Genomic DNA, 27,742 nt, shown 5'->3' with positions numbered 1-27,742 from the left:
TCTTGATGAAATCGAAATCAACGAAAATCTGAACTTCGTGGAAGAACCAATTGAAATCATGGACCGAGAGGTCAAACGAACGAAACAGAGTCGCATCCCGATAGTGAAGGTTCGCTGGATTGCTATGCGGGGACCTAAATTTACTTGGGAGCGCGAGAATTCAATGAAACAGAAGTACCCTCATCTTTTTCTAAATCCATGATTTCTATCCATAATCTTGAATTTCAGGATGAAATTCCCTCTAACGGGGGGATGATGTGACAACCTGAAACTTTTATCATGTACAATCGATCTGTATATCAATATTTCACTCGAATTTATCATCTTATAGTGAAATCGTGGGTCCATATGAGTGCTTTAGGCTTAGTATAGCCTAGTTATGAGTCTTAAGAATGGTTAGAAAGGGTGTAGCATCACAAAATCGGGCCAAAAACACCAAGGAAGGTGTGTGCAGCTGCACACCCGCGTGTGCGGCCAACCAACCCACACCTAGCCGCACGTACTCCCCCAACCACACACCTGACCCTATATATAGTAGAGAACCCCCTCTCAGTCACTTTTTCTTCTTTGGATGCACACTATTCTCTCTCTCTCTCTTTCTCTACTTTCTCTCTTTAAAAACTTCATCCAAGAACACTCTTAAGGGCTCAAAAACATGAACTACTTCACCATTCAACTTGTTATAGTGGTAAGAGACCTAAATCTAAGCTTAAGACTCATAGTTTTCTTCGTGTTCTTCATCCTTTGAAGGGGTGCGGCCGCACACCTTCATAAGGTGGCCGCACACACCTCAAATACCCTCCAAAGTGAGAGTACGACCCCTATATTCGAATTAAGACATGGTTTTGAACTTGAAATACCTCAAAATCGACATTTCGGGCACAAACATGGAGTGTACGGCCATACACACCCTCGATACGGCCGCACACTCTTGTGTGTAGCCGCACACACAAGTCTAGCCGCACTCGCTAGCCACACACTCACCTTTATGGCCATACACCCACTCTAATGCTCATAGTTGGCCTTAATCTTTCAAGGATCACTACGTGTAGAACCTACAGCACTTAGTACAAGCATTCCCAAGACCTTAGGGTAGTTTCCCACCATGATTAGTCATGAAATACCCTGATCTAATACGTATATGTGTTACCATATGATTACTAGGGTCCACTTGCATTTAGAACATCCGTTGACACTCAACACTCATATCGATCGTACACTCGAATCCTACAATAAACTGTGAGTTCATACCGCTACACTTTTCTGATTTTTCATATTTTCAGGGGGGGAATACAGGCTAAACATAAAAGGTTTTCATAACTTACAAACCGATGCAATTACAACGATTTTCTATCAAACATTAGATACAATTATCCCTTTTGTATTATGCGGAGCATAAAGGGATGTTTTCAATTTATAATTGCATGGTTTTTAAAACCTGACACAAACGTAACAACCATTCAAACTATAATAAGTATAGTTTGGGATTTCATTACCTGTCTTATAGATTCAAACTTCATACAAGTCAAACACATAAAGTATGTCAGATTTAGTTTATTCATTACTACGAATACAAAACTAGAGTATCATGCTACATAATTATTTTATGTATAATTATTTATACTCTACACCGTTACAAACGATTTCGAACTCGAGAACAACCGAACAAACATGTAAACTAGTTAATCCAGTATTGTGAGACTATCTTCGTTTTGCCCTAAAGGGGTACCAATAAATCCTCACCGATAGTATAATCAGAGTCTCCTGGAGGGAGAGCGTGAAATTTGTGGATAGATCTATTCGGGACCGACAATCCCACACCTGAACTGTTAGCTACAGTTAGGCGGGCATGCCTAGGGTGACAAATTTTGTAATCGTACGACGCCTGAAGAACGTCAAGGAGGTCACAAGTCAAATTAGTATGGTTATACGACTCACAATAAGTATAAACTAATCATTGTTTACGGGATTTCTTTCTTCTATAGGTTTATTTTAACTAATAAAACTACTTATCTACTTATTGGAGGGTATTCTAGGGACAAAATCTATAGTTTTATTTTAAGTAATTAAACTACTATGCATACTGGTGGTAACCAGGGTTTCTGAAGGATCATAAATTATATATTGGTGGTAGCCAGGGTTTTCAAATAGAACGTACTTTTCATACAGAAATCAACAAACATGTTAGAAAATATTGGATTTTCTTGGTAAGCATGCATACATGTTTCAAAACTCGGTAAAACGGTTTTCGATACAAACGATATATACTTATAATGGAAAGAAACTATTTATACAAACTCAGTGGCTAGTTTTTAATACAAAAACGTGCTGATGAACTCACCAGCTTTATGTTGATACGTTTTCAGAATCGCTTGTATTCTCAGGGCAACCAGAGACAGGTACCTAGCCAGCTTTTGGATAAGACGGGGCATTTTTGTAGTCCCGTCTTTATCTTTCGTTATATAATGTGATGTACAAACTATGTTTTCAAACAAATGTAAATATTCATATTGTAATGTAATGGTCATGTTTACTTTGATTGCTATGATACGATTGTTATGATACTACGTATAACGTCGCCGCCCCCGAACGTTTCTGCCATTGTTTTCCTAACGGTTCGAGGGTGTGACAGAGGAATCCCAAAAAGGAGTGGTTGCCCTATAAAGATGTCAAGAAGTAAAAACATGAGAAATATAGACAAACGGGTCGGGGTTTCCACCAAAAAGAACAACCACCACCAGAGAAGAAGATGGATTTTGAGTCGATACTTCATAAGTTTTATGGAAACATCTGAAATGAGACATGATACTATTGATGCTAATATGAGAAATCATCAAGTTTCCATTAAAAATACAGAGACTCAACTTGGGCAACTAACAACACTTGTTAATGAGAGATTACCACCTAGAAATCAAGACCAAAAATCACAACCTTATGTAATGGGGATATGCACCGAAGGGGAGGTTCATTCTAATTTATTTATGACCCATGAAGCAGCTACCGTGTAGCCCAATTTATGATTGGAAGAAGAGAAACTTGGAGCAAAATGAGAAAAATGTGAATCATGTTTTGACAATTCACCACGTCGTGGTGACTTTACCACGTCATTTCCTTCAATATGGGGAGCACGAGACCTATAAAGAAAGGGGAATACAAATAAATGTTTTGAAGATTTTTACGTATTAGTAGGATTCATTCTTTTCCTCTCCACAGATACCGAGATCTATCCTTAGATAAACGCACTAGATAGTTGAATAGGAAGGTTGAGACTGGCTTGTTCATGAGGCTAATTCAGGAATTAAGGTTTTCTAGTTTCAATCTATAAATGTCGTTTAGCCCTCACTCGCCGGTGGACTCACAACACTTGCTTTGTTGATTGAATCGTTCGGGATGCCCTCGGGGGAATCCCTCCCTATTGTTGTTGATTGAACAATGAAGATTCTCATACTTTTTAGTCGAGTTCTTGTATCCTTCGTACATTAGTTGCACTAGATTGTTGAGCTATATAGTTTAGAATGACTGACTCCATAGCACTAGTTAATAGCTATCATGGATTGTTCTGGCCAGTGATCATTTGGAAGATCATTGTCCTCTACTTGCCTAACTAGATGAGATTCTAAATTGTATCTCACCGTATTCGTTCTATTCGTTCCTCCTCACTTATGTAACTTTCCTAGCAGTTGTAGCAGTAGCAACAACAGCCTGGAAAGTCTAGCAAAAATTGCATAGAGATCTAGCAACACAGACCGGGAGTTTGGTAGTCTGGTCAAGACTTCTCTTGAGATCTATTCCAAAGGTAGGTGAAGTAGGATTTCTCAAGACCAATGGGTGAAATAAAACCCTCTGATGAAAGATTCCATCTTGCAAGCACTACGAAGGAAGGCAGGGAAGATTGAATCACTATCTCCGTGCAGGCAGACCTTTAAAGGACTTCGACTAAACTGTGAATGAAAGCGAGAGGCACACGTAGAAGTCAAGACGTCGGTCTTTCGCAAACCTATCCTATTTGCATTCCCTTCCTATTCCACTTCATTCAACAAAGTGGCTTTTTACCTAATACATTCAATCCTGCCAAATTCCACACTTTCAAAAGTCAAAGTCCATTGTGCAAAGACGTACAAGATAGGCATCGGACTCTAAGTCCAACTAGATTCTAGAAATCAATTTAGTAATCGCAGTTTGAATTGACCAGATGCTTTTGCTCACTCTCAGTCAAACTGAATTCGGTCAATCTCACTACAAATCTACAGAAGTCAGGCAGTTGATTGTCTTCGACCATACTGATTGAATTCCCCACTTTCTAATGCAATAGAATTGAGAACTCAAGGTACATTCATATCCCTTAAGTTCCCTATTAAGTACCAATACCGCAAGAAATCCTTCTTTTGAAACCATCACACTAGTCAATCCTGCCATACTGTATTTATACAATGTCGTATACGATTGAATTCCTTATCTCACTATGGAATATGTCCAATTGAGTACCAAATGAGAGAGCTAGCCTTAAAGGTATTCCTAAAGTGAAAGTTGGGAGATAGCTTGTTGCCTTAAAGCTGTTTGTGTTCATTTCCCACACGAATAATTAAAAAGTGACTCTGTAACATATCATTTAGAAAATACCCCATATGGTAACCTATCCTCATTGGTTAGGATTGAGAAAGAGCTCTTTCCTTTGTGAGTCTAGTGACTATTTCCACCAATATGAAAATAATCATTTTTAGTTCCACGAATATGACTATATCATTTTTATACACCTGATTTTAATTCCATCCAGATCGGATTTATTCCAAAGTTATAAACCGCTTTTGGATGAAAACTTTTCTTGGGAAACATATGATATTCTGAATATACACTTGTAAGTTATATTAACAGCACAACAAGTACATAAAGGAATAGCGGATAAAAACCACATTTTCCTACTAAACTAGAATTATAGGATGTGGACCCTATAATATATGAGAAACTTTGGATCTTTGCATCCCCTCCTTTGCTGTGCATGTATAGAGGCCGCCGTTATTTAATTTTTGGCAAACCCACATGTGCTTAGCTCCCACTCCAATCACTATAAAAGACGTGATCCCAATTCCCACCCTTCACTTAAACCACTACCCACAAATCTTTGTGGCGATGGAGGCCCTCTATTCAAATAACAAAACACCCATCTTGTTTCTAATCATTTTAGCCATGTCGGCACTAGGCCAAGGTACACGAGTTGGGTTCTACCGAACCACATGCCCAAGGGCAGAAATCATTGTGCAGTCTGTGGTCCAGTCTTTCGTCAACTCCAACCCCACAATTGCACCCGGTTTATTAAGAATGTTCTTCCATGATTGCTTTGTCCGTGGCTGCGATGCATCTATCTTGTTAGATGTGTCATATGCTGAAAAAACTGCACCTCCTAATTCCCGATTGAGAGGCTTTGAAGTCATCGATGCAGCAAAGTCCCAACTTGAAACCATCTGTCCTGGGGTGGTCTCCTGTGCTGACATTCTTGCCCTCGCTGCTCGTGATTCTGTAGTGCAAGTAACTAATTCCTACCTTTGATGCTTATTTTATTTCAAGCATTATGGAGGTGACAAAACTTGTATTTTGGATAAGTTGATGAATTCTTACACATCCATCAGCTCCCTTTAGTTGAAAACCTACACGTACAACGATTGTTAAACTGTGAATGAACCTTTAAGGATGCAGGCATTGAACAATAAGCTGTATTTACCTGACTTAAACCATTTAATTATTCCACTTTTTTTATATTTTACAGAGTGGGGGTCTCTGGTGGGAAGTGCGTACAGGTCGCAGAGATGGATTAGTTTCACGGGAATGTGATGCTACAAACTTGCCTGGTAGAAAGGACTCCATTGAAGTTCAAATTAAAAAGTTCGCTGAGAAAGGTCTTAACATTCAAGATCTAGTAACCCTTACTGGTAAGTTGAGTACAAAGAATACTACAACAGTATATGGTCATAACATAACAAATGGAACTGACCTACTAATTAAAAAATCCATGGATGTGTTTATGGGTTTCCATGATCACCCAGGAGGGCATACGATTGGAACAACAGCCTGTGCATTACTCTGTTCCAGGTTATACCATTTCAATAACACCACTGGACCCGATCCAGCTATCAACCAAACGTTCCTTCCCATCTTAGAAGTCTGTGTCCAGAGGGTGGCGATGGTGCAAAGCGCGTCGACCTAGATACAGGCAGTGTACACAAATTTGACATTTCATACTATGAAAATCTAAAGAACGGGAGGGGAATACTTGAATCAGACTCACAGCTATGGAATGACCCACGAACGCAAAGGTTTGTGGAATGGTTTCTTGGAGGGAGTAGACAGCAACAATCAAAATTCAGTGTCGAGTTCGGGAAATCAATGGTGAGGTTGGGTGATGTTGGGGTGAAGACTGGGGATAAGGGAGAGATTCATAGGGTTTGTAACGCAATAAATTGATCAGTGATGGATGTGCCCATTAAATCAACATGTGTTTTATAGAGATGTCATATGTTCACTTTAGTATTCCATTGAATTAGGAGAACTTCTTTCGTAGGGTTGGATTTCATTGCACGTGAAGACGCTATATATAGCATGGATATACGATAATAACCTTTTGTACTTTTAGGAATAAGAGTTGGACCTCCTCCATCAAGATACTCGGTGGGGCTAGCTATTTAACTATTGGTAATTAAGCAATTGTAATAGATGAAAAAGTAATATTGGAATTCTGTTTCAGCTATCCACGAGATTAATGACCATGTAATGGGGTCATATATACTCACCTGACCCTCTTTCATCCCTTAGCGAGGAGGAAGTCGTTCCCATTAAACCCACCGAACCCACTGAACTCACTGCCTCATCAGCTTTTCTCTTTGATTTTTCTTCATCTTTCCGAACCCACAATACACGGAAATCCTATCTTTTTCAATCCACTCAACCCACTCAATTAAAAAAAAAATACTAAACAACTAAGGTACAAGTCTTAAAACAAATGGTACAAGCGAAAATGAGAGAGAGAAAGTAGAGAGAGAGGATGAAGTGGGTTCGTGAAACCAATTAAACAACCTCCCAAAGAGGGAGTGCTACCGGCGGTAACTCTATTGCTAATTAAGATTTTACCTTGATTACTTTGTATATATATTTTTTTAATTAAGTGGGTTGAGTGGGTTGAGAAAGATAGGATTTCCGTGTGTTGTGAGTTTGGAAAGATGAAGAAAAATCAAAGAACAAAACTGATGTGGCAGTGGGTTCGGTGGGTTCAATGGGAACGACTCCCTCCTCCCTTATACAAAGTAACCCTTCTCTTTATATTCCCCCTCAATCTTAACAACTACAAGGTTAAGATTGGACTTCATACGATCTAGCATCTGACGAGTAACCGGTTTAGTGAATCCATCGGCTATCTTATCTTTTGAAGAAATGAAACGAACATCAATTGCTCCCATGGCTACCTTCTCTCTGACAAAATGAAAATCGACTTCAATGTGTTTTGATCTTGCATGGAATACCGGATTCGCTGCTAGATAGGTGGCACCCAAGTTATCACACTATAAAACAGGGGTCTTGGTTGACAGACTCCAAGCTCCTCGAGTAATGACTGTACCCATATCACCTCCGTTGTACCATTAGCCAATGCATTATACTCAACCTCCGTACTTGAGCGTGACACTATGGGTTGTTTATGAGAACTCCACGAAATCAAATTTGGACCTAGAAACACAACAAATTCTCCTGTGGATCTACGATAATCCAAACAACCAGCCCAATCGGCATCTGTAAAAACATTTAACATTGTGGAACTAGACTTTCGAATATTGAGCCCAGTATTGATCGTGCCCTTTACATATCGAAGTATACGGTTTACCACTTCCCAGTGCATATCGGTTGGTTTGGAAAGATATTGACATACCTTGTTAACTGCAAACGAAATACCAGGCCGAGTTAGAGTAAGATATTGCAATCCTCCAACCATGCTTCTATACATAAAAACATCATCATCACTCAACAACTTCCCATAATCTTTTGAAAGTTTATCTGTGATAGAGATGGGGGTTAGGAGACTCTTACAATTCTCCATGTGAGCTCGATGTATGAGATCAGTCGCATATTTTTGTTGAAACACATTGATTCCCCTTGAATTGTGAGTGACTTCAATCCCAAGAAAATACTTGAGGCGACCAAGATCTTTGAGAGGAAAAGCTGATGAAAGATTACATGAGAGGAGCTAGCGATAACTATATCATCGACATACACTAACATGTAGATAGTATGGTGACCATGATGAAACAAAAACAACGAATTATCAGCTCTGGAGGAGCGAAAACCAAGATGATGAAGTTTTTCACTGAGACGAGAAAACCACGCACGGGGTGATTATTTTAGGCCATAGATAGACTTTCGAAGCTTGCAGACATAATTTGGATGTGAGGCGACTTCAAAACCAGGTGGTTGTTTCATATAAACATCTTCATTTAAGAACCACATGCAAAAAAGCGTTGTTGACGTCAATCTGTCGGAGATGCCAATTTTTAGAAACAGCCAGAGCAAGTACCAATCGAACTGTAGCTGGCTTCACAACTGGGATGAACGTGTCTTGGCAATCAATACCGTATTGTTGGGTAAACCCACATGCCACCAAGCGTGCCTTGTGTTTGTTGAGTGAACCATCCGGATTTAGTTTGGTTTTAAAAATCCATTTGAATCCAACAATGTTAGCCCCATTTGGCCGGGGTACTAGTGACCAAGTGTTATTCCTTTGTAGGGCTGCAAATTCATCTTTCATAGCAATCCGCCACTTTAAATCAGCTAAGGCCAACCGATGTGATGTTGGTTCAGCAAAGAAGGTCCGCCTGTTAGGATTATAGAGAACTGTACCATCCTTAAAATGTTTTGGAAAAGATTTTCCAACTCTTTCTCATGTGACGATACCAGGTGGGACAACTGGTGGGCTGACTAAAGTGTCTGGTGGAGTTGCCGGAGCAGGAGACATAGATTAGGGTTCATTGGAAGCTGTACCATCGGCTATAGAAGTTGTACCATGAGTAGTGGCTTTGCCAGTGGGTACTATATCTGAAGCTGCAGGTTCACTTGTAGATGGTGGTGAAATCGTAGGGATTGGCATTGTATGTGTTTCTATAGATGTTCCAGGCATTGAACTATTGATAGGAAGTGTAGCTGCATGAACAGGGTTAGCTAATAACAAGGATGTAACATATTTTCTCATGTGGTCGTTCATGATATTAGGTTCAGTTTGAGGAAACTCGACACTCAACAACTAGGGTGATGGAGTGTTTGACACTGTAGTTGCAAAAGGAAACCTAGACTCATCAAAGACCACATCCCTAGAAAAATAAATTTGACTAGTTGGCTTATCGAGACATTTGTACCCTTTGTGTATAGAACTATAACCTAAGAAAACATATATAGTAGATCGAAAAGATAGTTTGTGTGTGTTGTATTTTTGAAGACTTGGCCAACAAGCACAACCAAAAGTGCCCAAGAAGTTATAATCAGGTTTGATATTTAAGAGGCGTGTGATAGGAGTAGAATTATGAATAACAGGGCTAGGCATGCGGTTAATTAAATAACAAGCCGTTAGGAAAGCTTCATCCTAGTACTTGAGAGGAAGTGAGGAGTGTGCTAATAAGGTCAAGCCGGTTTCGACAATATGCTGGTGTTTTCGTTCCGCCATACCGTTTTGTTGGGAGGTATGCAGGCACAACACTCGATGAGAGATACCGCATTGCTGAAAGTATTTGTGGAGTTTGTGATATTCACCCCCCCCCCCCACACACACACAATCTGATTGTACAATACGAATTTTGGTGTTTAACAAACATTCAACATGTGTTTGAAAGGTATAAAAAACTTGTTCAACATTAGATTTTTGTTTAATGCAATAGATCCAAGTATAAGGACTGAAATCATCCAAGAAACTAACATAATATCGAAAGCCACCACTAGAAACTTGAGCTGGTCCCCAAACATCAGTGTGGAAAAGCTCAAGAGGTGATGAAGTAATATGAATAGAAGTATTGTAAGGAAGTTGGTGACTCTTTGTGCGTTGACACAAATCACAAACTAATGACTTATTGCTAAAAGAAAAATCTAAATTATTTGACTTCAAAACCGACTTGACAAGTGTTGGTGTAGGATGACCAAGACGTTTGTGCCACTGAAATGATGAAACTTTGGTGGTTGAACCGACATAACGAGGAGAATGACAAATAGGCACCGGGAACAAGCCTCGTTTACTTCTACCAGTTAGTAGAATTTTCTTCGTGATAATGTCCTTGACAAAGAAAACATCAGGATGAAGTTCAATAAACACATGATTATCATTGACAAGTCTATTTGCAGAAAGAAGATGTTGGTTTATTTGTGGGACATGTAATACATTTTTTAGAATAAGTGGTCGTCCTAGACTTGGGATTTTTGAATGACCAACATGAGAGATATGCAAACCTATGCCATTAGCCACTTGAACTTGATCCTTGCCATGATAGCGTTTAGGTATGGAAAGGCGATCAAGATCGCTTGTTAAATGGTCTGTTGCTCCAGTATCAAGGTACCAATTTTGATCATTGGTATAATTTCCAAATGTGGCACTGTTTCCACCACGGTATTCCTCACTTTGGTATGAATGATTAAAGCGATTGCGATAATTCAGGGCTGTGTGTCCCGGTATTCCACACACTTGACATCTTAGGCCTCCTCCATACCTTCCTCTACACGTCCTCATCCATGATTACCGTTGTTTTGGTAGTGATTGTTGCACTGGTTACTGTTGTTGTGCCCCTGATTTGCTTGGGGTTTTCGAGGATTATTGGATTCCTGTTTAGTTGCAGAGTTTGTAGAGGATACAAAATTTGTTGACCCATTCATTGTTGTTGTTTGAGCTTCATGGGCGATCAAGTAGGAGTAAAATTCTGAAAGTTTAACTTCTTGATTGTTGCTTAGAACTGTGATGGCTGTAAACAACTCTCCATGCCCTAGGCCTAAACCGGCTAGGATATACCCAATAACTTCTTCATCAGTCATGGGATGACCAATATTGGCCATGGTATCTACCAATGATGTCATCTATTGATAATATTCAGAAGCGCTCATGTCGCCTTTTTTTGTGTTAGAGAGTTGAGTACGAATCTGGATAGAGTTACCTTTGTGTTGAGTAGAAAACATTGTTAGAAGAGAAGTCCACAACTAATTTGACGTGTCTACACAACGCGTGAGTTGAGAGAGAACTTCTTCAGTCATGGAGGATAGCAATCTACCGAGAATTGCTTGATCCTGAGTGACCCATGTGTCATACTCAGGGTTGTCGCATTGACGTGCTGCATCTCCGGTACTGGCAATGATCTTAGCAACCGGGAAAACCTGTGCTTTCCAGAGAAGGAAGTTTGTGCGGGTTGTTGGAATCAGGCCCTGTAGACACACTTCTTTGTAACAATAAACACACCACTCAATCTGTGATTTTTCAGGAAGAGAAATAAAGAGGAGAAGAGATAATAGTAATGCAGAAAACGACTGCCTTCTATTCATGACACGAGATGGCATTTATAGCCAAAAAAGACTTAACGACCCTAAACACAACTAAGCCCACGCTTTCCTGTTTTCCAGCCCTATTACTTGGTCCACATGACCCATTCAACAAAAAAACAAACTACTTATTTTGTTGAATAATAAAACTAAAAAATATCAAGATTAAAATCCTACATTCACCTCCTTAATCTTGATAATTTTTTCATCAAAGTAATGTCGGTTCTTCATCTTGGATCGAGTTTGCTTCTTTGTCATTGTCTTTGTCATTCCACTTTGTGCACTCATAGCTAAAATACCCAAAGTCTCCACAATTAAAGCATCGGAAGCTATTTTTGTCACCTCGACCTCTTCCTCTTCCTCGACCTCTTCCACCTCTTTCATAGTTTCTTCCACGCCCTCTTCCATGTCCACTACTATCATCATGCCTTAGTTCACTGGCCATCTTGAGTTGACCCTGCTCTTCTTCCTTTTCTTCATGACTTTGAAGCCTTTCTTCATAGGCTTTGACCCTTCCAACCGCTTCTTCAAATGTCATAGTTTCAAGATCAGAATATTGTTCAATTGGAGCCACAATTGGCAAGTACTTCTTTGGAACCGAATTGAGAAACTTTCTTACGATCACCTCCTCTTCAAGAGTTGAACCTAGACTTTTGAACTTGGCAACAATACCACTTATTTTGCCCGAAAACTCATTGATTGACTCATTGTCCTTCATCTTAAGCATCTCCAATTCATTTCTTAAGGTTTGCAACCTTGCTTTTTGCACTCGTTCGGCTCCAATATACCTAATCTTGATTGATTCCCAAACATCTTTTGCATTCTTGTGTTTAGCAACCTGTAAAAGAACATTCTCTGGGAGGGTTTGGAAAAGTACGCCTTTGGTGGTATAATTCTTCTTCTCATTAACTACATCCTTGGTTATTGCATCCCAATGTCCATATGCCCTCAAAACAGTTTCAATCATAATAGACCAAGTAGTATAATTAGTTTTAATCAATTTAGGACATTGAAATGGTACAGCAGTACCTTGAGCCACAACCTCTTTTGATCCCCCTTGGTTTGATCCTCCAGCCATTCTTTCTCTTAGACTTTATACTCAGTCTCTCTTGCTCTCTCTTTCTCAGGTAAAGACTTTCTTTCTTTCTCTTTCTTTCTTCTTTCTTTCCTGCTTTCTTTCTTTCTCTTCCTTTCTTCTTTCTTTCCTGCTTTCTTTCTTTCTCTTTCTTTCTTCTTTCTACCCTGCTTTCTTTCTTTCTCTTTCTTTCTTCTTTCTTTCCTGCTTTCTTTCTTTCTTGCTTTCTATCGGTTTTTACTTCTGCAACATCGTGATCTTCAATTTTCCATGAAATCACCTCCTCCTTCTTCTAATTGAGCCTAGGCTCTGATACCAAATGTCGGAATCAGGCCTTGTAGACACACTTCTTTGTAACAACAAACACACCACTCAATCTGTGATTTTTAAGGAAGAGAAATAAAGAGGAGAAGAGATAATAGTAATGCAGAAAACGACTGCCTTCTATTCATGACACGAGATGGCATTTATAGCCAAAAAAGACCTAACGACCCTAAACACAACTAAGCCCACGCTTTCCTGTTTTCCAGCCCTATTACTTGGTCCACATGACCCATTCAATAAAAAAACAAACTACTTATTTTGCTGAATAATAAAACTAAAAAATATCAAGATTAAAATCCTACACAGGTCAGTTTGCACGTTATTGCTGTTGCAATTTTAGATGAGTTAATGAATGTAGTGGCCATGGATCTCGATGATTTGAGAAGGGTTAATTGAAAAACGGAAGAAAAATCCCAGAGCTCTGATACCAAGTAAAAAAATGAAACAGAGAATGAATTGGCTTAAGTTTTTCCCGTAGGTATATTATTGATATATATAGATAAAAATTACACAGGAAGATCCATAAGAATCGGATCTGTGAAACTACACAACAACTTCTAGATAAATACAAACAATCTAATCTAGTTATCTATTTATTATTTGAATTACTTGGATAACCCTTCTCTTTATAACCACCATCTTCGCTATTACAAGCTTAGAAATTGCTAGATTGCTTTTCATATATTAAGCTTATTAATGAGGAAGAACAAGATTATAAAAGTACGCGAACAATGCTCTCATATAATTAAAAAGTATATATGTTTACATTTTCTCCGGCACACAAGTACACACTTGAACCGGAAAGAAGTAAAAGAACGTAGAAGAGGCAGTACCTACGTAGCAATGGGTCACAAATCCTTTCATCGGGAAGAACACAGGTATTCAGATGAGATATTATTGACAACAGTTGATATATATATATATATATATATATATATATATATATATATATATATACACACACACACACGCACACACTAGCCGTTTACCCGCGCCAAGTGACGGGTGCAAGGTCAATATAATATATTACTTTTTGGTTACTTATTAGAAGATATTTGCTTGTGTTGTTAGTCTCAATACAACAATTAGTATTTTTCAATTTTACAATCTATAAGTTCAATATGCTTCATGAAAAATGAATAAAACTTTAAGATGTATAAATAACATATCATGTATCCTATACTTGTAAAAGCTACACAAACTACACAAACTATAGCCACCGTAAACCTAAAAAAGAAATTGAACTTCCACATCCTTGATCATGACCTCATGGCTTAGCTTCATTGATGGTTATCATTGCCCCTAAAACATTAGACTGGTATCTATAAAGTATATGCGTGAACTCACCTTGTTAAATTGCAAGTGACGAACTTAAACACTCGAATGAACTCTTCACATACAAAATTACTACCATTTAGGATCCAACAAATGGATTTCTTTTACAAAGATTCATTAAAATAAACTTTTGTACGTCTTAAATAATTAAGCCAAATATATTAATTATTAGTCATCTTGTTCTATAAACAGAATTTAGGAGGATATAATACATAAACAAATAAAATTATGTTATAATTTCTTATATTTCATGAATCGTGTTCTAAATAAAGCACGTAGGATGCTATAGTAAGAAATGGTTGTCAATGGGAGGTGCAAACAAACTAAAAATGGCCTTTAAGACATTGTCATTCGGCCGCTACAAAAAAAAAAAATGGTAAATCATAACCCATTCCATGAGTCCTTACCTTCCTTCGGGTCCATACTATAATAAGAAAATAATTGTGCCTTTGTACATCTTTTTCATATCAAACTATTATCCATGCTAACCAATAAAATAAGTATAATATAAGAAAAACATGAATGAAAAAAAAAAAAAAAAAACACATAAAGAATCACATCTGATATTGGATGTATCTTTTGAAATAAAAGTGACGTTTGTTGGTTGTCAAACAAATGAAGTGAGCTGCCATTTTTTATCTTATATTTGTGAAGCTTTAATGTTGATTTGGTGGTTATTGTAGCTTGCCATATATCTAATGTGAGCTATACATGTTGGCATTCTTTTGGGTAAAATTATACCATAAAATTGTTAATAATGTCAATTAAACCCAAATATAACTCTATCAGTAGCAGGATAATACAAAGTATTTCCCTTAATTCAAGTATAGTCGATTATAATTCAACTAATATCACCTAATTGTAAAACTCAACTCACATGTATGATACCATAACCACCCCACCCCCTTACAACTAAATACTCTGACAATAACACCATGTAAAAGAATACACAAGCCAAAATCAACCCCAATCACTTAGTTTACCCAACACAAATACAACAGTCCGCAAAAAATACAAACCGCTTGTGTGACTAACTTTAATGCTTTTTGCTAAGCTTTCGGGATCAATGTTCTAAGAGACTATGACAATTTGTTAGAGAATTCTATATGAGGGAAATAACAAAGAGACAATAAGGTTGTCCCATAATATATATATATATATATATATATATATATATATATATATATATATATATATATATATATATATATATATATATATATATATATATATATATATATATATATATAGAGAGAGAGAGAGGGGGGGGGGGGGGGGGGGGGGGGGGGGGGGAACTGAAAAGTAAAAAACCTAATATCTAAAAAGTCAAATCACCATGATTAGAGCTATAATCTAAACAAAAAACAAATGAGATCTTACATTTTGTATTAATGGATCATTATTTTACATATCCTTGATTGGTTAGCTGTTTGGTAGCCTTTTAATTGACAAATTAAGAGGCAATCTCTTAACTTTTCAGATTAAGAGATTTTGGTAACTTCTGAATTTTTACCTCTTATTTTATCATACGTCTCTTATTTTTTCAGATATGAGTCTAAGTCTGAATAAAAAATTGACACGCTTGCCCTTAATATTGCATCCCCACTTTCCCTTTTCTCTTTCACAACACACGACGCTCCATCCCCATTGCATCTCCGATTTGCAAACCGACCAGCCCATCCGCCACCATTTGACCACCGCCTCTGCCTCCGACTCCGCCAGTGACATCGCATCCGGCTGCAACGTCATCGCCACCGGCAACGACATCATCGCCGCCGACAACGAACCCTCCAGGTTTGCTTGAAATCGCCATCGATCTGCAATCATATGCTTTGCCCTAAGTTTTTTCATTTGTTTTGCTTGAAAGGTGCAAGGTTATTTGATTAATGATCCATCCTGCTCAAGTTTAAATCATCTTCCAAACATCGTAGATATCATCGGAAAATACAAATCTATAGGAAGAATAAAATCTCAAAATGTTTGTTGATTTCTTACTAGAACAAGAACAAGAACAAGGATGCATTTTTTTTTCTTTTTTCCATGTATTGCTTTTACCTTTGCATTTTTTTCCTGATTTCTGGTTTCAATCAAAGAAAAAGATTTTTTTTTCATGTTATCTGTGTTTTTTTCTTCTTTCCCTTGTTCTGCATTTTCATGTTTTGTATATGTTGATGGTATCAAATACCTATCTGGTGGCTTAGGGAGTGCTTGGCACAGAGCTTTTGGAAGCGTTTGGGAGCTTCTAGCTTTTAGCTTTTGACAAAACGCTCTAGTTTAAATAAAAAGGTTCGTTTGGCAGTATGAGCGTTTAACTTTTAGTTTTAACAAAACGCTCCGATTCTAAAAGCTACTTCGTGTACCTTTTAACAAAACGCTCCGGAGCTTTTGAAATCAATTTCCATAATTATCCTTAAAAATACATTTATATATTTTTTTATTTTTAATAAATTGTCCTTTTATGTAATTTTATATATTTTAAAAGCTTTCAGCTACTTTTGCCAAACATTCATATAACAAATAAAAGCTACAGCTTTCCGCTACCAGCTACCAGCTAATCGTTACCAGCTAACCGCTACCCGCTTCCAGCTAACAACTACTTTTGCCAAACACACCCTTAATATAAAACAAATGATTTGAAGATGTTTTGATTATTGGTGGTGAAAGCAAATTGGTTAACATATGTATGAAAAATAGAGATGGGAAAGCCATATGCATTACTTATACCATATGCAACACAAGCTCATGTAATCCCATTGATGTATCTTATGTAACGATTACTCAATCATAGTGTGAAAGTCACATTTGTTTATGTTTGATTTTGATTTTTGTTTATGTTTGATTTTGTATATTGTTTATATGTATGTTTTTATAATTACTCAAGAAGTGGTATGTTTATTTTATAAAAAGAAACATTGAATTCGGAAAAAAAAAAACATAATACAGAAGAGTAAAATGGTCATTTTTATGATAAAGACAACAATTGAGATGTTCCAACCAAACAACATGATAAAAATTCAGATCTTAAAAATTCAGACGCTCTTATAAATTCAGACCACTTAAAAATTCAGATCTTAATAATTCAGATCCCACCAAACAGCCCCTTAGCAGGACCTGTACAATTTCCTACGTGAGAAACCAATTCAAAAAAAAATAACAACCTACTTGTAATGATTTTACATCAGCAAGAAAACGACATCAAAACAGTTTCTTTACAGCCTGATCAACTTCTTGCCTTTGGGTTGAAATTAGCTTTTATGAAATTTCTTCATGTATTTATGAATTAGCAGATTATACAAGCCACAAAACATGGAGAGTAAGAGGCTGAAAGAAGATCACAAAAAATCAATGAATAGAAAAAAAGAAAAAGGGCAGAAATACATGACCAATCGATGTAACAATGGTTGACCCCAATCACAGTTATGCCTAAGAAATACAATGATCAACCAATGTAATGTTGCTTTGGATTGCTTTTCTTTAACATTAATAGAAACTACAAAAGAAACCACAATTTTAAGATCTGTACAACTGCCAAATTAAATCATGGAAGAAGGTTCATAACTTTTAAAAACAAATATTACATCCTATCCATACCAGGTATCACAATCGTGTTCCTCTAGTGACCAATGCCAAAAACATATCGCAAACGCCTGTTTAAATGAGCTGACCATTATGAACTGAAATATTTTGGTACTTGGTTACTATTTCTACCTGGGACACATGAAGAAAACTAATCAATCCTGAAGTTAAAATATAGCATGTTTGTCGAATTAGGTCAACTTTATTTACCTAAGAGACCAAGAGAGGATAGAACATAATGAATAAACTTGTGTGATTATCATGTGTGAGTGTTAACTTATTACCTCCAAATCATCATATTTCAATATTGATATAAAAATTAAGTGCCTTCAAAGGTTCCGAATGGAATCGGTTTCTTGAAGGCATTCAATCGAACACGTGATATGCATCTTTTAAAAAAGTTCCTATAAAACAGTTAAACTCATCCTTTAAACCAAAACAAAATCATCAAGATTATAAAAATCATGAAAGGATTTGTTCAAGGTAAAATTTTATACATTCAAACATTTTTTTTCTTATCGTCATATGGATAGAAGATAAAATAAACCAAACAAATAGAAAGGTAGAAAAAAAAAATTTAACCTTTTTAAGCCGATTAGTAGAGAATCGACCTGCAATAAGTAGGATGTAAATCACAAAATCAAAAGGCAAAGTAAGAACACAAAAGAAGCACCAAACTAAAAAAAAAAATGCATTTTCTCACATCTCTCTGTTAGGGCGTGCCATTAAAAAAATACACCAAAACTTACATCTGATTCTGTTTAATCCGCTTACAATTTATTTGGTTTAATCAAAAAATAGTACAAAATGAAACCCAAAAATCGCAAAATATTAATGAAAGTTACATGTCTTTGATGATATGCCTTCAAATCTTCAAAAGCAACATTAATTGTAAGGGAGAAAAAACAACTGACTTAGCTATGATAGATCTGTGTTAGAAGGTAATATCTAGGTTTATTGGGGTTAATTATGGAGAAAGAGGTAGGAAGAAGGAGGCATGGTCGGTGTTGAGGGTTTTTGTGAAGTTTGGTAACGGCGGTGGATGGGGTAAAGGTGGAGATGGAAGATAATGGATAGTGGTGAAGGCGTTGGTGAGGGTACCAAATCAGAAAAACAAAACCTAATTGGAGGTGGTTCGATGGTCTTGTTGTTTATTTATAATATTAATATGCATAAATATAGGCGCTAGGATGTAAATTGTTGAACGATTCTCCCTGTCGATAAAGAGCTCTGAAACTTCCGTTGAATTTTTCAGATGTTGACCAAACTAAAATTTATGATTTGGTAATGCATGAATTAATTGTAAATAGTGCAATAAGACTTGTACGACTTAAAATTCAGCATTTTACTGAAAATGCTTTATAAGGTATATATATATATATATATATATATATATATATATATATATATATATATATATATATATATATATATATATATATATATATATATATATATTCAATTGAGAAAATACAAAAGCTTGAGAATGGAGAAATCATTCTCAATCACTCATTTATATTTTCCGCAAAAACCTCTGTCGTACCAGCAGAAATGGGTAATGAATACACACGTGTTTTCCAACAAAACATATTTTCTTATACTATATTAATCATTACCTTAATATATATAAAAACATAGTTTTTTTTTTTTAATTTTTTTTATTTTTAAGAAGCTATTTTTATCGAAAAATCATGTTAATTATACCAAAATTCATTATTTTTTATTCTCCACAAATATACATCCATATTGATATAGTTTTAAGATAAAATAAAAAAAAAAATTATATTTTCAGCTATCGTTATTCATAAGTGAATAAATATAAATCAGATTTTATTAAAGTAAATTCTGATGGGTTTTAGTCATAAGAACATCCTATGTGCTCATACAAACCCTAATCTTGGATCTAGGTTTCTCTATTGTACATGCAATTTATCCAAGACTATAAACCCTAGATCTAGCATATGATAATCAATATAACATATAATTATGGTTTAGATCATACCTTGATTGTTATGTATCAATAACAATCTCAAATCCTTCTTGAATTGACTTTAGAAAGCTTAGAGTCACAAATGTCACTCCTCTAATGGTTCATAAACACCAAGAGCAAAAGGATGAAGAAGAGAAGAGAAGGAGGCTGCCCAAAATCGTCCAAAACCCTAGAGGATTTCATCATCTCGTTTTTGGGGCTTAAGGGTGCTATTTATACATGTAGGCTATTAGGGTTAAACTAGGAAACCCTAATCTGACTGCTTAAGCCATAAGCAGCTCATGGATTCCTTTCTTAAAGGCCTTGGATGATTTCTAATGGGTTTCCCCATAGAATTCGTCTAACCTTATAAAGTTATCCATAGCCCAATTGCAATTATCTTATAATTATAATTCCAGTCCCTTAAGTTTAATTAATATCTTTTATTCCATAATTCATCCTATCAAGTTGCTTTGGTGAAGGCAACCCAAAAGGACCATGCACCATCGGGTCAAGTACATACCAAAATAGTTATGGACTTAGATACTAATCCAACAGTCTCCCACTTGGATAAATCTAATAACTATTATGCGTATGACTTCAGACGCTGATCTGCAATCGTAGCTTTCCAAAGCTGCTGTCAACTCTAATCTTATCAGCTACATGTGTCCTTTAGATAAGGGATCATATATTCCTCCATTCTAAATATCGTATAAGACATGATTTCTAATCATTTTCTCTGTACCATTTCTTGACTTCTGATTTAGGATGACTGACTAATTGAACAAATCAAATTAGCCCTAGCCCGGCTGAGCATTTACGTTTGTCATCACTAAATCATCGAAGGGCCCAAAGATATCGCTTTTATCCTACTTTGGATAAAAGGAATGGATAAACTTTGATTCAATGTTCGCTTGCACTCAGTCACCGAATCACACACAACAATATGTTTTATAACACCAAGTTACTGGTGCATTTACATATTATTAATGCGCAACCGACTCGCAAGATACAACTCACACATCTCGGTTTCAAGAATATAAGATGTTATCGTCTCACCAATCACTCGTGATAGAATCCACGAAGTAATCCAAGTAAGCGTGGGTTTAATCCAATGCTCAAATCATATTCATAAGCACTCATGAACGTTGCAGCAAACATTTGCTTATGTCTAATACTCTTTAGACAATCCACTCACCAATTCACAACAATCTTCATTCATACCTACTTCAAACATATGAACGACTATGGCCCATTCGAATAATTTGACTATTCTGAAATAATTAATTATTCAGGAAGTCAAAACATGCAAAGTGAAACACAAGAATAATACTAATCCCATATGGCCTCAAACCTTTGAGTATAAATAAAACACCTTTTATTCATTACCATATCGATTACTCATTATTTGTTGTTTTGGTTAATCAACTTCTTACTTGAATTTCTACACTTGTCCCATGCTCTTAGCATGCACACAATGTTTACCTATGGTTCTTACTTTGTGAAATAGATCCAATGAACATATTTCCAATCATACTCATTTCACAACTCCCAATCCATATCATAAGTGTAAGAATATCAAATTCTTGCCACTTATAGAATATGTTAGATTCTAACATTTTATGCAAAGATCCTTTTCTAATGTCATAGCACAACTATCACAATGACTATTGCCAATGAATTACAAGGTTCTCTATCGGAAATTGTTACAATACAATTCCTTAGATGTGATGTCTCTAACTCAAAGTACATTTCTTTGAACATCCTTTTGCATAAAGTTTCTAATCTAGACATAGATTCTCAATTTCCAACTCCCAATATGGAAACCTTTCCATACTTACCATATCACGACTCATTCTTAATAGAATCTTATCTATTCATAATAATGTCAATATGCTCCATCCAATATCATACTTCTAACTACTCACAAGCGACCAATCCTCGGCGAACTTTGGATTGTCCTTTGATAGTTATTTAATTATCTTAGTCAAAACCAATTCTTGTCCTTTTTTTTTCTCCAAATGCGCTAGACATTTGGAAAAAATTTAGAATGGTTAAATATTATAGCATTTGTAATCGATCTTGTACCCGAAGCGTATGGGACACGATGCATAAAGATTTGATACTTTATCAATCTTCTGCCACAATATTCTATATGCAACGTTCTCACAATTCGAAATATGAAGAGGGATTCTATAATCATAATTGAAATTTTGAGAACTCATTATGTACTCTTGACTAAATTTATTAACATTCCACAACGTAAGCCTTTAGATTTGAAATGAAGCATAATATTCTCTCCCTTAATTATAGCAAAACAACTATTCAACCCTTACAACTTTGCAAAGTATGACTCTTGTTTTCTATAATTAATATTGCCTACATGCAACACTTGCCTTAATAATCATACAATCATAATATTTATGCTCCCACTATCATGATGATTATTATAAACATAACACTTATGCTCCCACTAGCTTTGACATGTATTCAGAAACAACATAAATTTCAGAAAAACAATACCTATTGAATTTCTTAAGTTCATGTTTCTAACACATAATGCTTTGATAATCCTTTATCTAAGCTTATACACCATTCCTTTAGATAGCTCATATATGTGTCTTAATAATTAAGACTAATTGCCAAATCTCACAATTCGAATTATGGAAAGGGATACCGTAACCATGATCAAATTTGAGAATACAATTTTACAATTGCTATCTTCTTAAAATCTCTCTTAGTGAAAGCATTTCCTCACATCCATCTTCATGAAGGAGGAAATCTTATGACACTTAGATTTTAATGGTGTGTGTGTTCTTATCCATCTAAATTTGTCAAAACCAAATTTTGCAACAAATCCAAACTCTTATGGAACGAACTTTCTTAATCTTAATTTCTTTGCCTTATGGTAGCACAGCTGCCCACCATGTCTCCCAAGTAGTTAAGCAGCTCGCCCTTTCTTATCAATGTTCTTTTCATTGATCAAGGTGCTTGCCTTTTGTGCATTCAAATGAGAACTCATGGAACTCACATGCATAATTAACTCAATTGGAATGGCACAGAAACAAAATAACGTGAACACGATAGGTTATAAACCTCAAGTCTTGTGCTAGTGATGATTGATAAGGTTTATTCTTGATTTGTTCTTGAGACCTTTCAAGACCATTAACACTCCCACTGACTCCTTGACATATGAGATTCTCTTGTCAATAAACATTTCTTGACTAACAAATATTCAAGAGTTAGTGTAGCTTTTATCAAGACAAAACACTTCACAAAATTGGTCCTAGTTGGTCTTTGTCTTATCCAGGTCATCACAACTTTCCACATTTGGTGAATGTTATAAACCTTCTTAAGATTTGTCACTCAATGTCACAATGTTAACTCTAAGACTTGTTTTTGGAATGAATTATGATTGACTTCTTGATTTAACCATTTCTTGAATTCTCGATCCCTCTTCTTAGACATACAATTGTACTAAGACTCACTTAGAGGATCAATTGAGATATGGTTCTTAATCATTAAGATCTTCCATAAAACATAATAAAAGGTACTCTCCCTTCTTCTTAGAATAGAGAAACTTTTATCTTTCTGCCTACTTGATTCTTCTTCTTCGTTCTGCTATTAACTTAAACTCTTTCAATCAATTCAGAATTACACTTAATCTTATAAGTGTAATCATATTTGCTAAACCTTTAGTAAATCATGACGAATATCTTTATTACTCTTGTGGTGGACTTGATCAACACACAACTTTGTGTACTCGATCTCCTAGTCCTTCACTTGACACTTTGTCAACGAATTAGTCTAATTTCCAAATATGAAATTTCTCATTTATCATGCAATACTTGTTGAATAATTACAAGTCTCTATCCAATTGAAACTTGGGCGATGAGAAACTCTCCTTATTTGGTAAATTCTCGACATTTCCAAAATTATCATAATTAAGAATCACATCCATTCGTTGTAGAAATATACAAATGCCAATTTTTTCATAACGATTTCATTGCAAGGAAATAAATAAATAAATAAATGAGTCAAGCCAAAATTTATTTTATTCACAAAAGCAGCGGAAATCATTTGTCCTTACAATGCAAAATCAACTGAAAAACTATGTAATAGTTATTCATAACAACTCTATCTAAGCTCAAAGTCTAATCTTCGAATCCATGTCTTCGTGATTAGATTCATCTTGCTATTTCATTAAGTTTCCTCTCTTTTCACCGATCTTGCAAAACATTCAAATGCAATCTTATCACATTATGTATTAAGAATCAATGAATAGGAACTTAATGGAGTTAGATAGTGGATTATACCTGATGTACAGTCATACTCTTTGACTCTCCCATCTTCTGGGCTCTTCAGGCTCTTATGGAAAACTTGTATCCAACGCCCTTTCTCTTAGCAGCAAACACAGGCCGGTTCTCCTAGAACGTCCTTGGAATCATGGTTGGTTGACTTTCCCAACAAATATGCTCCATTGCTTTGCCAAATCTTTTCTGATTCAGCAGCAATGAGCATGTAAGTTAGGTTAATAAGGCTTTCGTCATAATCCATCATATAATACTTTCTTTTGAACTCATTATATGATTCGGGAAGTGACTGCAAAACCCAGTTCACAGCCAACTTATCCAGGAATGACACACCTAACATTTTCAACCTATCAATGTGTAATTTCATTCCTAGAATGTGGGCACACACGGGTTTACCATCTTCATGTTTCATTTCCAATAGGGCTTTAGTGACATTGAAAGTGTCGCCTTGGAAAGGCGTCATTCGATTCAGGAAGCAGGGCAAGTTGGGCCCAAGATTCATCGGGCCGTTCAGGGTTGTAGCCCGGGTGGGCAAGGTGGCGTATAGGCTGGATCTGCCAACCGAGCTCAGTCAGATCCACAACACTTTCCATGTTTCGCAGCTGCAGAAGTGCCTGGTGGATGATTCAGCGGTAGTACCGTTGGAGGATATTTAGGTTGATGACAGCTTGAATTACATTGAGCGCCCAGTCGCAATACTTGACAGGAAGTCAAAGGCTTTGAGAAACAAGAGGGTAGAACTAGTAAAAGTGCAATGGCAGCACCGCAAGGGTTCGGAATGGACTTGGGAACCAATGGACGAGATGATGGAGCATTACCCCGAGCTGTTTCAGGATCGAGCAGCAGACTTCGAGGACGAAGTCTAAAATAAGTGGGGGAGATTTGTAGCACTTGGTTTCCGGTATGTGAATTTTATTTGAGCATTTCCCTATTTTAGCCTTGGAATCGGCGAGTCATAAGGTCCGACTCGCCGAGTAGGGACGAGACTCAGGACACGTTTAAGTTGGCGACTCGGCGAGTCCATATCCCGGACTCGGCGAGTCACCGCTACTGGATGAAACCCTAAATTTCAAGGGTTTGCACCCTATTTAAACCCTCATTCCGCCCCAACCTCGTCCCCATTCACCCCCAGAACTCCCAACCTCACTTTTCCCTTATTTCCTTGAGAGATTGAAGTGCTTTTGAGGTGTTCTTGAAGATTTTGAGGAGAAAGAAGAGTAGATCGAGAAGAGGAGAAGGAGACCAGGCATCTTTGTGTCATCCCAACGTTTTCCTTGAGGTATAGCTCGTTTCCCCCCTGTTTTCAAGCTTGTAATCTCTTTTAGCTTCATAGGAGTCCTTCTTGGGCTCTTCCCCAAGCTTGTTTGTGCTTTGTGGGTTGTAATAAGTTGTTAGCCTTTAGATCTAGGCATGATTTAGTCCCTGGAGCTTGGATCTAATGCCTTTATGTGGTCATATTGCATGAAAGCCCTAGATCTACCTCTTTTGGTGCACTTTGAGCCTTAAAATCCATATTGGTGAATATCTACACGTAAAGTTGGAAACTTTACGTGTGATTTGTGTCCTAGAAGCCCAGATCTGTGAATGGCATGGACTGGAATTGAGCAAATCGGCGTGTTTGATGGATGCATGGCTGCGACTCGGCGGGTCGTATATGTGACTCGACGAGTCTGGTCGCGAGTCACTGGACTGGTCCCTTCATGATGTGTTGAGTTGAGCCGTGAGTCACAGGGGGTGACTCGGTGAGTTGGGAGCTGAACTCACCCATGATAGGACTCGGCGAGTCAATGCCCTGACTCGGCGAGTTGCTCATACAACTTGGCGAGTCTTAGCATATGTGTTCTTCGGATGAAGATGAACTCGACGAGTTGTTCATACAACTCAGCGAGTAGGATGAAGGAGTTGAAGGTCAGTTTAGAAGATGAACTCGTCGAGTCATAGCCCAACTCGACGAGTAGAATCAGGGACCCAGGATAGTTGTCTGGACAGGGACTCGGCGAGTGGAGATCCACTCGGCGAGTCGGGTCAACTAAAAGTTGACTTCGAATTGACTTAGGGCTAGACCAGGGGTAAAATGGTCTTTTTACCCAAAGGACAGTTAGCAGTATATGATTAAGTATATTGTGGGAATTACAGCCGGGGAGTTTCCGGAGCAGCAGCAGCAGTAGTAGGTGATCAATTCCCACACATACCAGCAGCTATTTCGAGGTGAGTTCCCTTCTAGTAGTAACGGGTCTAAGGCACCAAGGTCGGCCCGTATAGACGAGACGTTAGTATTAGAGTGTGGGCTGAGCCCGTATCTCTTAGTTGAGTTGATTATGATATATGTCAGTATGATAGAGTTGTCTATACTTGTTGTCTGTGTGATACTTGTATGATAAGAGTTGGCGGTTGAGTGTGGGCGAGGCCCGTATCTCTCCGAGAATGGAGTGTGGGATAGGCCCGTATCTCCCAGATAGCGAAGTGTGGGCGGGTCCCGTATCTTCACGAGTGTGGGCGGGGCCCGTATCTCTCAGAAAGTGAGGTGTGGGCGGGGCCCGTATCTTCACGAGTGTGGGCGGGGCCCGTATCTCCTAATTGGATGTTATTTGTTAAATGCTTGTATGGTATGGGGTATTATGGGGGAGCTCACTAAGCTTTGTGCTTACGGTTTCAGTTTTGGTTTCAGGTATCTCCTCAACTAGGGGAAAGGAGCCGGTGCGGTAGCAGCATGTCACACACACACACCCTCTTCGGTTTCCGCATTTACGAGCTTTTCTGGGATTGATACTCTGATATTCTGATTAGTTGTATGTTTTGGTGTTCGGACATGGTTCAGTTTATATTATGGATGATCGAATGATGTTTTAGTTATTAATATTTTCTAAAGTAACGTTTTTAAACAAAAATTTTTGTTGTGAAAATTGGGTCGTTACAAGTTGGTATCAGAGCGCTGGTTTGAGGGATTCGGACACACCTTCGGGAGTGTCTGAACTCAAATCGAGGGATTGAAAGAATTTCTAAAAGAAAATGTTCTCTAAAACTTGGAAAAGAGTCATAAGAAAGAGCAATGTGTGTGACGTGCGCGACCGGCCGAGCTCAAGTAAGTATTCCCCATAGTACCCATACAAGTTTATGTTATGTTTATCAGCTTTCGTAGAACCACATGCTAGAATAGGACTAAGGATCTAGGAGTGATGACTTATGTGCCTACTATTTGTGTTTCAGTTGTGTGAGAAATTGCATGCTAGTTACGGAGTAGACAGTAAGTAGGATAGCCTGAATAGGTTATGCCTGTTAGTATGAGCTTAGCACTATATGCTAGCTCAGTTCCTGACAGTGGATAGAGTTAAGTGAGACTGTTACCCTAGTCTGAATGCTGCTTGCTTCGTGCTCCGCGGGGCTCTGAATAATGGGAGTTAGCCATTAGTTGAATGCGTCACATCACATGTAATCAGGATTGGATAATCTTAGAGTGCCGAATTTGATCCTACTGCGTAGCTCTTGTTTGAGTCCAACCGTTGTAGGGACGAGTCCGGTACTCGAAGGATTATCTGAGCCTCGTCACATGTGATGGCATTCGAGTAATGGCCAATTGGCATCATAATGAGGCCTGCAGCAGTTGAGGACTGG

At 37.3% G+C, this 27,742-nt stretch overlaps 1 protein-coding gene, 1 long non-coding RNA gene and 1 pseudogene across 2 annotated transcripts; 1 reads left to right on the top strand and 2 right to left on the bottom strand.

Annotated features, from left to right (window-relative positions):
- Window positions 1-5,111: 5,111 nt before the first annotated feature.
- LOC145015529 (peroxidase N1-like) lies at window positions 5,112-6,456 on the top strand (annotated as a pseudogene).
- Window positions 6,457-11,746: 5,290 nt separating this feature from the next.
- LOC145016730 (uncharacterized) lies at window positions 11,747-12,616 on the bottom strand. Its single transcript, XM_078974963.1, has one exon. It carries the CDS (start codon window positions 12,614-12,616, stop codon window positions 11,747-11,749), a length of 870 nt encoding a protein of 289 aa, XP_078831089.1.
- Window positions 12,617-17,770: 5,154 nt separating this feature from the next.
- On the bottom strand, window positions 17,771-18,980 carry LOC145017763 (uncharacterized). Its single transcript, XR_013666656.1, has 3 exons — window positions 18,694-18,980; window positions 18,431-18,459; window positions 17,771-17,980 (listed from the first exon to the last, which is right to left on the bottom strand). It is a non-coding gene; the product is annotated as an uncharacterized LOC145017763 (long non-coding RNA).
- Between the last annotated feature and the right edge of the window lie 8,762 nt (window positions 18,981-27,742).

Source organism: Lactuca saligna, chromosome 9 (genome assembly GCF_052625555.1).
Source record: "Lactuca saligna cultivar CGN05327 chromosome 9, ASM5262555v1, whole genome shotgun sequence".
Lineage (NCBI taxonomy): Eukaryota > Viridiplantae > Streptophyta > Magnoliopsida > Asterales > Asteraceae > Lactuca > Lactuca saligna.
This window is presented reverse-complemented; position numbering and strand designations above follow the sequence as displayed.

What these genes read in the sequence shown, in the direction of transcription:
- LOC145016730 (XM_078974963.1), bottom strand. Translation starts at nt 12,616, where the DNA reads ATGGCTGGAGGATCAAACCAAGGGGGATCAAAAGAGGTTGTGGCTCAA.